This window comes from Thermobia domestica, chromosome 14, assembly GCF_964235325.1.
Source record: "Thermobia domestica chromosome 14, izTheDome1.hap1.1, whole genome shotgun sequence".
Lineage (NCBI taxonomy): Eukaryota > Metazoa > Arthropoda > Insecta > Zygentoma > Lepismatidae > Thermobia > Thermobia domestica.
The window spans coordinates 155,259,140-155,270,872 of NC_137467.1; the positions used below are offsets into that span (position 1 = coordinate 155,259,140).

General features: G+C 38.1%; 1 protein-coding gene across 2 annotated transcripts in view; it reads right to left on the minus strand.

Moving 5' to 3' along the window:
* Positions 1-955: 955 nt before the first annotated feature.
* Positions 956-11,733, minus strand: part of Ts (Thymidylate synthase) — a 24,380-nt gene continuing 13,602 nt past the window's right edge. For both annotated transcript variants that reach the window (XM_081739090.1, XM_081739091.1), the window contains 3 exons: positions 9,708-9,887; positions 7,406-7,752; positions 956-1,267 (listed from right to left, as the gene is read on the minus strand). In XM_081739090.1, the coding sequence (XP_081595216.1) occupies positions 1,058-1,267; positions 7,406-7,752; positions 9,708-9,887 (737 nt within the window). In that variant the 3' untranslated portion in view covers positions 956-1,057. The remainder of the gene's footprint in view (positions 1,268-7,405; positions 7,753-9,707; positions 9,888-11,733) is intronic.

Here is an 11,733-nt window from a genome sequence, read left to right on the forward strand (position 1 = left end):
TTAAGAAATTTTCTTGACATCACTGTTTAGCATACACACAAAATAAAGATGAAATTCTAAAGAGTGAGTTGCTTAAATTTCCTGAGGAAGGTATCAGGAAACACTGAAACAGAACAGTTAATAGTAAAGTAAATACTGAACGCAGTAAATTTTAAAAAATAATCACAAATTCTTAAAACATGCGTCAATTAAAATCCTTAAATGATTATTTGATGTACACTTGACCGATGCAACTGTAGAGTCGAACGGAATGTCATGCTTTTCTAATGACAGCAGCTCGGACAGCTTCTAGTTCCCTTATATACGGGGACTGCCCTATCATCCTGTGGAGGTGCTTCCCTCCGTCAAACCAGTTTTCTCAAAATTTAGTACTCATGGTTATTGTATTGGCGGATGGAACTTGTGCTTGTTATCAGGTTACAATGTCGTCGAAATTATCGCAAACTTCTGCCACACTATCTTTGGCGCTTTCACCGCGAACGCACGTTTTGCATTACTCTACTGTTGTATGACAACTAAATGGAAAGATATCTTGTTTGGTCCAGTAAGCTGCGCAGCGTTACCTACCTCAGTGTTGCCAACGCGCATTTCCAATTTTTTTCGTCCTTTTGAAATGCCCTTTAAATGGCAAAATCTTAGGAAGATGGATAATAACCATTTTGATTGAATGGGATAGTTCCTTCATGGTTAAGCGGTTAGCGTACGCGCCTTTAGCGTGAAGACCCGGGTTTGATTTCCGACGGGACCTCATGGGGTTCGGATTCCATATTAATCAGTAGGTCCCATCTCATAGCTTCGCTGCTGAAAGGGACATTGAACTCAAAATCAACTCAAATCATTGACAATTGGATTGACACAGAAGAAACTCCATTAGTCTTGTTACATTTCTGTGGCGATTAACTTTGAGTTTCTTAAGGATGGAGTGAATTAGCTTAGAATAGAGGAAACAAACAAATTATCTTTAACATTTATTTATATAAAACTGAGAAACATAGTATCACAGAAAAACTTCGTTGAATGTTAACACAAATAATGAGTTTCGCACATATCTTACAATTCATACAGCCATCTCCATGGATAACTTTGGATGAGGGTTGTAATTTTCCAACTTGAAATCTGTAAACACAAAGTCTTCAATCTTATCTACTTTCCTCGTGATGCGCAAAGTAGGAAATGGCCGCGGTTCTCGCTTCAGTTGTTCTCGAAGAGGCTCCACATGGTTCGTATAAACATGGTAATCACCCAATGTATGGATGAATTCTCCTGGCTGAAAGCAAAGACAAATATATTACAAATGTTTTATTTATTTATATGCGTATAAGCTGAAACTAAGAAATATCTGAAACAGATACAACCTTTTCGTTTACGAAGCTAATTGATGAAAGTTTGAGTTTACCAGTTCTACAAAGTCATTTCTAAAAATTAATTTCCCAAAGTCGATACCTAGCTAAACCACTTTTCAGTACAGTTAAGTACAGGCTCGGACTGCCCAGGGCAGGAGGGCAGGGATTCCTGCTGGGGCCCTTCTCTCTCATATATAGTAATGAATATTGAATAACATGGAAAGTAAGATAAAACATGTCTGCTGTGTTGGGAGTATAGTTACTCGTTGTAGTTTGTTCCGTCCCAGAGTTCGGTGGACTCTGCACTGAATGTAGTCTTGTGCCATTATTGGGATGGAACTAACAGTATTGTAAACTGTTTGGGGCCCTTTGTTTGTGGTCTAGTAAGAATATATTTCAACAATATGAAGAATGGGGCTAGCATCATATTGTCTAAATGTGTATTGGGGCCCTCATGAATGCCGAAATGAGACTGACTTTTATAAAGTCCTGATAGGACCCTTTGTAAGTCATTTGAAAAGTTATTGCAACACCATAAAGAAACAGAACAGGTCCCCACCCTGGGGCCCCATTACCACGCGTAAAAGAAGTTGACAGCTTTATGAAGAAAAGCCATCCTTCCATCACAAAGGTTTTCCATGACTGTTAAATTTGCATTATTATTATTATTTACTACTACTGCTACTACTAATAATGTGGGTTCCTCCAAGTGAGGCTCCTGCCAGGGCCCTATACCCCCAATCCGAAACTGGTTGAGTACCGTACCTATCGGCCAGAAAATAAGCCTATATATATGAAGTGTATAAATCATTCTAACCGACCATCTTTTTTTTTTACTGCCCTGTGCACTGCTAAATAAAGAAAAAATCCAGTGTTTCTTACGAGATGGATGATAACAGAGATGTCCACATGACACACATTCCAACTCCCAGAACAGTTTGTGTCCTCCATTCTAATTAGAAAATATTTTTACACGTCTTGTCTGAAAGAATCTTATTTTATAATATTTTGAACATTTCGTATTAACATTGAAAAAACACAAAATTTGGTACTGAGAATGATTAGAGATAGAAAATGAAATTTTCTTCGAATTCATGTACCATAAATATTGTTCGCAAAGTACTGCATCATTTTTAAAACAGAATAATTTTAAAACTAGAATAAGCAATACTTTAAAAAACACGTGAGAGACGCTTCTTCATTACAAATGTATAACTATTAATGGAAAATGGTTAAATATGCAGCTATAAATGTATAACAATGATTGCTAGCACTGGATTCAGCACCAAAAGAAACAGAAAAAGAGGTTGTTTATTGGCAGACCGTATACGGGGTGGGAGATAAATGAGGGCAAACTGCGAAGATAGAACGTAGAAAATGTCTGGAATGTTCATTTAGAAACGAGTAGAGGGATTGAGGTCGAATGTTGGATGTGAGAAATACATGTAGAGCTCCACTGAATAGGCATAATGTGAACAGTGTTTTTTTGCCAATTGTATGTAACTGGTTTTGAGAAGTCACCAGTGTTACAACCGGCACGTTTTGTTGAAGGGGGTCATTAACATACCAAACCCTGAATGGAATGCCTTTGTGCAAAGCACCACGCTAGCTATTCATCCACTGGAACTACTTTCCATTCCGTTACACATTGCATAACATTCTTCTTGATGTTCTAGGATTTGATTCTCTTTCTACCTCTCGTGCATACAACGTGCTTATGGACCGTACTACAGGGTCTCTAGTTCCTAATTCACGACACCTTTACGACAGTATTGATACATTGCCATAGCGCGTAACGCCTCCTGTTACAGAGGTCTCAAACTGTATAGGCTCCATTTGATTTCAATAGGCGGGGTGCGTCAAGAGCCAAATGTCACATGATTCCTTTCCCGTATATTCTTGCGCTAAGCCCAAAATGGCGGCTTTTCAGATGCCCCTCATTACACCTATTCAGTGGAGATCTACATGCGTTCCTCATATCCGACATCTGACTTCAATTCCTGTAATAGTTTCAAAATTAACAAGGCATTTCTAGACATTTTATACATTCTATCTTCGCACTTTGCCCTATTTTTATCTCCACCCTGTATATGGTCTGCCACCAAAAACCTCTTTTTCTGTTTCTTTTGGTGCTGAATCTAGTGCTAGCAATCATTTTTAGCAACTGAATTCACCAAATCGGAATGGTCCGTTGTATTAACCCAATGCATACGTTGATAAGCTACTTTATCAGCTATTTTCGTAAACTCATAAGCACTTCCGAAATAAACCTCTTTGCGAACTAAAATACATTAGAACGAAACACAGAAGCTCAAGCACCAGTAACGGTGTTCCAAAATCCTTGCATTTGTGTTATAAACTTTCTTCACTTAATGCCGGAAACTCCGATGAAATCGAAAATAGTGGGAACGAAAAAGGTATCGTTGATACAACTCCATTTTGTGGACGATTCGCAATATGATATTCCATTGCGCAACCAAAACTCAAGAGAATACGCATGGCTACAGTACATAAGTTCGAAATTGCCAATTAAAAAATAAGCACTCAAAAATATCTAAAATCGTCCTAAAATTTTCATTTTTAAACGTTTTGAAATCTCATTCTTCGCAAATCGAAATTCCCTGATTCCTAGCAGAATTCCTTGACTTTTTCCAGTTTTCCACATTTGTCGCACTTTGCTTTATTTCTTAAATAATATAATTTTTACGTTTATTGTTACAAAGTTTACATTGTCACGTGACGAACTATCTCCTCTGCAAGGGAACTGATGACCTGACTAGTTCACAGACTATTATTTCTAATTATGTACATTACAGTGGATTAGGTTTGTCCTGTTGTGTGATAGAACTTCAATACTTTACTATCTATAGCGCTGGAAATAACCATCTCATCCCCTAGCCGAGGCCCTCTTTGAGGCTAGGGCCCAAGGATGAAGTTTGCTCTTATAGGCACTCGCTGACGTTTCCTTTTAATTTTGCGGTAAAGGACATACCTTTCCTTTCCCGTCATAATTCTCTGTCTGTCCAAAACACTTTCTGTAATATATCAATAGAAAACTAAAATCTTACGAAATCTTCTGTTGTGGTGTGGGACATGACATACCTCTTGTCTCAGTATGAATACATTAATAATAATCCGCTGAAGATGTTGGTGAACGGTTGAATGGAATGTTGTGGCCATTTGACGTAAATTCTCTTCGTTTATAGAACGGTATCAAGCTTAAGAATAATCTTATTCTCTGAACCACCTCTAGCATGTGCGGACATCAAGGGTCTCGTGTCCATATAAGGATTGATATTTCGCTACGGTTTTTGAACATCTGTGTTGAAACCCATAGTATTAACATGGCATTTAAACAACTATTACTGCTATACAGCTTGCTGCAGACCGTTTCTCCGTCCGTACATAGATATATAATAAACTATCCCTGATATAGTTTGTCATTCACCTGTTGCATAAGTTGTTTCCACGGCCGTGTAAGACATTATCTATAGAATGACTCAATATGTATGAGAATAATAATAATAAAAACAAGACCGATCCAAGCTAAAATATTAAAACAAGAATTGATATTGCGAAACGTAAAAATATCAAGATATACGATTTGTAAGTTACGTACAGAACATTTATCAAGTTACCAAAATTATTTAAAATACTTTCATATACATTTTTGTATCTGTTGATCTCTAGAATTTATATTAGAAATGTTTACATTATACTAAAGAAATAATACATTAGTGTCTTGTTAAAGGGAGAAGTTAGTGTGTCTACTACATCAGTGGTTCTCAAACTTTCCGATACCCGGATCCCCCCTGTTCATTCAGAAAGTGATCTGCCGACCCCCTTGCAATGCTATTTTAAATTTCACACGGTATTAAAAAATATATTAATTAGAATTACCAATGTTAAGAAGACTGAAAATCAATGTCTATTATTTTTTTTTTTTTTTAAAAAAAAAAAAGGAAATCCACTTGATAAACGATGTTCTCAAATATGGGGTCACTAATACGAGGAATGAAATTCTTTGTGTTTTTGCTTAATTGCATTGAAATCTAGAATAAGTCTTGTCACCATCAATCTTAGGTTCGATTCCACATTAAGAGTATTTCGCTTTAAGGTTTTAATACTGCAAAGAACAGAAAACGACAACTCACATAAGGCATCAAATGTTGCAATGCCTTCATACTCACAGCGCACACGCAACCAAAAGCTATAAAGTTCATTTTTTTTTGAAAACTTTTTTCCGTGATTTTTTCTTTTTGTTGAGTTTTACGTCACACGGTTATGCCGGTGAGGCTAAAGGAGACTGTGATTATGAGAAATGAATGAAATGGTGGAATGAACAAAGTGGGAGGAAACGGGAGAACCCCGAGAAAACCCACGAGATCGGTGTTCGTCTACCACAAAGTCCACACGGCGAAAGCTGGGATCGAACCAGGGACCCCAAGCACCGGAGGTGAACGCTCTACCACTGAGCCACCGCCCCCCCTTTTTTTTAAAGATTAGTTCCAATAGTTCTTGTTCTGTTCGAGAGATTCATACCTTGTATGTCATGGATTTCTACACTAGTTAAAAGATTTTCAGTCCAACCATTACCAAGTTGTGGGGCAGAAAAATATTCTCGAAGACTTGCAGCTAATGCTCTCAAGTGTCCTTTGTGCATTTCAGCAGTTTTTCACCTGAAGAACCCTTGAGCACTGGAAATGATGAATAGCAGGGCTCTCAGCTGTTCTATTTTCCTATTTTTCCCTATATTTTGGAAATTTGTGTATATTTGTCCTATATATGCCCTCGTATTTTAATCTTGTTTTTTATTTCCTATATTTTTCAGTGATTGAATTATTAAAAGTACATGCCAAGGGCAGTTCTAGTGATGATTTAAATTGCTACTTATTAGCAATATGCTAAATGTGTCTTAGCATTTTTTTTTCTGTGATAGGATTGTGTAGTCACTAATCCTCACTAATAGTTTTTTTTTTAATTTGCTTTTTCCTATCCTCCCATGTCCACTCTTCTTTTTTTCTTCTTTGTTTCCTATGTGCTTGTTCTTCCCCAGTGAAGCTTAGCTGAGGAAACTTACCATACTCCAGTTTCTTATAACGCAAACTGTGTTAGCATTTTCTTTCAGCAGTGTATGCAACAGTATTGGCTCGGTATTGAGATGTGTTGGTATTCACCAACATATCCCAACGACTTCCAGTATTGCTGTACATATTAATATGCGGCGTTTCCACGCGTCCTGGAAATAAAAGTGTCGTGGAAACGCCCTGGAAAAGTCATGGAAAGCAGAAAAATTGTGAAAATCCTGGAAATGTCCCAAAATTTATGTTGTATAACGGTTGTTAGAAGTGTATATAAAATTTGCAGAGCTATGATGAATGAAATGCTGTTTCATTATTTCAGAGGGAAATACGTTAATCAAATAATTGAATGTTTAATTAGATTCAAATATTTCATTACAAAGAAATAAGTTATCAATTTTCTTTTTTTTTTCACTAGGAACATATGCGAAGATGGAAATTGATTGATTTTTATCCGAAATATATCAACTTGCAACGCACCATGTCATTGTTAGAAAGGCATTAAGTTAAAATTATTATTTTAATCATTAGCTTTCCTGTGTCCGACTCCCGTAACGCAGATTACATAATGGGATTGGAACCTCGCCTGGAATAATTTCTAGGAAACGGGTAATAATATTCATTATATGTATACGGGAAACCGAAGGCAGTTTTCTTTTGCCCTCCTGCGAAAATTTCCGGCAAAATTTGCGACTAAAAGCGTTGGAATGTAATGTCCTGATCGAACCGGTAATTAATATATGGTCTGCGACTTCGAAAAAATTGATTACTTGTCATATATGAATAGTATATTAGAAGCTCACTGTTCATGAGAAATTAGACGCAGCAATTGGTAGGCAAAACCTGAAGACGAGGTAAAAACTAGAAACAAGATGGGTAGCATAATAGACCATCTCCAAGAATTGACCCTGGAAATACACACGTGGCTACTTTAGTATACAATGCTTGTCTCAAAGGATATGAAATGATATATATTGTTACCTTGAGATCTGTAACATGAGCAATCATGTATGTGAGAAGTGCGTAGCTAGCAATGTTGAATGGAACTCCCAATCCCAGATCGGCGGATCGTTGGTACAGCTGACAGGACAGTTCTCCATTCGCAACATAAAACTGCACTAGACAATGACAGGGCGGCAAAGCCATCTGAGGAATATCTTTTGCGTTCCACGAACAGATTATGTGGCGCCGGTCATTCGGATTCTTCCGAATGTTTTCAATCACATCCTGCAACTGGTCAACACCCCGTCCGGTATAGTCATCATGCATTGTGCCGTATTCTGCTCCAAAGTGACGCCACTGGAACCCATAGATGGGACCTAAATCACCTGAAAAAATTAATACGATAATATGAATGATTTGAAAATTTCTTTATAGCGTCATGTTCAAAAATATTACTATCTTTACTTATCATTCGAGAATCCTATATGTTCTTTTTGACCAAGTTGCTAACGCGTGTGCTGTCATTGCGAGTGGTCTTTGGTTCCATTCCCGATGGAGTGCTTGCCTCGGACAAAAGCAAAAGCGACGGTGTGTCCTAGTTTGAACAGTAGGTCTATCACAGTAATCCACTGGAGGTTACCTAATTTTATAATTACACAAATGAAATACAAACTCGAGATGGTACCAATGGTTGACAATTTATAGTGCGTGGTTCGGACGAAAACAAAACACCCATCTTAGACAAGGATTCATCACACACGAAAAGTACTGTACAATTTTGTTTATTAGAACTTCAGTAAAAGAAAGATAAAAAAACGTATGCGGAGAACATTTCTAGCCGGTAATGAAGTGTTTTGTTTTTTGATGTACTATGGAATTACATCAAGCATTATCGCCCCCTCCCCCCCATAAAGTTTATTTTATGTTATTTGATCACATGAGACATTTATAATAACACACGGCTGCACCTTTATAATAATGATATTAAATAAATTACATATTATGCCTAATTAAACTCTTTCTCGGAGGTACTCAACTTCGTGTATCACATCTACAGCGTAGTCCGGAAGTGGGCGTACCCATAATTGGTGTTTTCTGATCGTTTTAGGTTTTACCCACATTTGTTTGGTAACATTGCTATCCATGTTCATTTATTTTCTGCTGTTTTCTGCTTGGTAACAGTTATTTGCAATGAAGTTGGAGTAATCAACAATGTGTGATCGAAGTCCATATAGCACTGAACAAAAATTAGTTGTTGCAATTTGGCTTCACGAAAGGCATTACACAGGTGACACCATGGAAAGTGTTAAAGCGAAATTTACAGACCGCTTTGGTATTAATCCACCAAGAAAAGCAACAATTACGAGCAGCTGTGGAACACGCCTTCACCCTTGTGACTCCGAAGTATGTCCGCAAAACATCTGCGAGAACTTGGCGCAGAATTTAGCTGTGTTACGACATGGATGGTGATCATACTAATGTTTATCACTCTTAAGACTTCAAGGTAACTGTGTACAGACATTCTACCATAACTAACACTATATTGTTGAAACTAAAGGAAGGTACGCCCACTTCCGGACCACCCTATAAGTCTGGACGCTAGCTCAGTCCCTGGACCAATCAGGGTTTTAGATCAGGGTACCAGCGGTCATTATATGATACTATCACAAACACCTACTTACTCCAATTTTACTTAAATAGATTTACAATATTCTTACAGGTGGGTAAAGATGCATTTAACATTAACATTTAACATTAACATAGGAATAAAGGTGAAGGTAATACGAACTAAAACCTCTTGTTTAATACGGGGCCGCGGTGGCTCAGTGGTAGAGCGTTCACCTCTGGTACATGGGGTCCTTGGTTTGATCCCAGCTCGCGCCAAGTGAGATTTCTGGTGGACAAACATCGTATGCGTGAGTTTTCTCGGGGTTCTCCCACTTTCTTCACCATTTTATTCATTTCTCATGATCACCGTCTCCTTTAACCTAGCCTGCATAATCGTGGGACGCAAAACGTAAATATTTCATTTTCATTTCTCTTGTTTAATATCAATGCTTATGCTCTTTAAGCTAAGAGAGGGATGAATAATGAAAATGAATACTATTAAAGAAATAATGGAATGAGAATGAGGGAGGAAATGGGAGAAAACCCACGAATACGATGGTGTCCTCCACAAACTCACAAGATTTGGAATCGAACCAGAGTTCCTCGCACCACTGTTTAGTGCGCTTCCACTGAACCACTATGCCTTCTAAGTTGAAGACATGTACCAGGTAACATGTTTGCAAAGCAGAACTGATAACCAAATTAAACAGATCTTACTGTAATAATAACTTACCTTCTTCTCTGTGTCCTAATCCAACTGACTGAAGAAACTCTTTGGAACTGTTTTTATCCCATATGTGAACATTCTTCTCTTGAAGTTCTTTAGCATTCGTTGAACCACGAATAAACCATAGAAGTTCTTCCACAACTCCTCTCCAGAATACTCGTTTTGTTGTCAATAGTGGGAAAGTACCTGCAATAATGTCAAGATTTTCATTCAAAGTAAGAAGATTGTGATTTGGGAGGAAAAACAATTTATTTTGGACAAAGCAGATTCCTTCGAAGCTGTCGTAGTGTGATGTAATGTGTATTCCTGAAAAGAGAAGCATTCAATCTGAAAGGAAACGAATCTTACAACAAACATTTTTAAATTTCATCCTTAGCTGCCACTCCTGTTAACTGACCGAATTAAAAGCTGCTGGGTATAGTTCCAGTTAGGACTTGGTTCAGGGCGAAAAATTTCCGGTTGCCGGGTCGCCATTGGCGACTAGAAATTTAGAGCTGCCGACCATAGTTCAGTAGGAATTTCTGCCTGAACTCAGGAGTGGCGCAGTTTCTGTTTCACATGAAAATAATTGTCACTGAGTGAAAGAAAACACGGAATCTGGAGTCTTCACAACGTTGTAATTCGCTCCTCCTTTCATTACGAGATTTCCAAATTTGCTTCAAATTGTCACATTTTGTGCAGTTGTACCTGTGAGTACTACTTCATGTGCGACAGGCTTCAGCAGTCTCAATAGAGTTAAAACTGCCTACAGGAATTCAGAGAGAGAGTGAGAGTGAGAGAGAGTGTGTGTGTGTGTGTGTTTCAAAATTTTATGCCCTAATGCAATCTCTTTGTCAAATCAAAGACCAAGGGGAGAGAGCTCATAATTTGTACGTGAGAGAGAACTGACAACCATCATTTTTGGATTGCGAGTGCGTCTGACTGAAAATTTTGCCCTGATTTGATAATCTACAAAGGACTGACTTAATGTAATTGAAATATCAGACTGACTTGTAATTCTTTTAGGAAAAAAACTACAATGCCTGTCTACTGGAAGTGTTCTCCAGCTCCAGTGGCCACAATTTTGCCATTGCTCAGTCAACCACAGAGATTCCGTGAAGAAAGGAATCTGGAGTCTCCGATGCGAAGTCTTCAACCGCAAGATGCATCATCCGGTCATCAGGGAAGTTCTTCGCTGCAAGAAGATATCAAGATGCTGGAAGACGTGGAAGTCATTGGGAGAGGCGTAAGGAGAATAAGATTGGTGAAAGATTTCATACTGCACCATGGAAAATCTACACCGTCCTTGCAGAGATCGACATATGAGTGTTCACTCTCGTGTAACAAAGAGACAATGTTTGATGACCATTGCTGAATGCCTGAGATCAAGTTTGTGGTGCATTTCATGAAGTACAGCGCGAGGTAACAATCCGAAATAATGGTTTCGTTTTGATTCTGGTCGTTTACGATTGCCGTAACACTATTTTTCAGCAGAAGTGACAACACGATGCAGGAAACCTTCTTGGTTATTCCATACACTCAGTGAACTTCAAATCTATACATAGCGAAGGCCAGTCTCAACTCATGTGGTGGTAGGTACAATGTTCGGCGGAAATTTCTACCCCCACAGTTTCTCACGGAACTGAGTGATGCACTGTATGCGGAATGGTGCAATATTCCAATTGCTACCATTCGCAATCTCTATGACTCCATTCCACATCGCATCAGAGCGGCGAAAGGTGGTCGAACGCTATAGTAATCTGGTAAATTGTATTTTTTTCCAGGTGTTTCCATTCAATTGATCAGGATCTGTATATATTTTATACGTAATCAATTTGTTACATAAACAATCTTTTTTACGTTTCATGAAGAAAAATTAAAAAAAAAATTAAAGCGGAAAATGTGTCTTAAAAGGCTCAAGTCAAAATATGTAACTCACCACCATTTGGCGTAATGGCCTGATTTGTGGACCAGAGAAGCTGCACGCCATCTGTTAGCAATTGGTGGAACTGCGTCCAGCATCGCGCCGCGTCGACCTATTGCTAACCTAGTG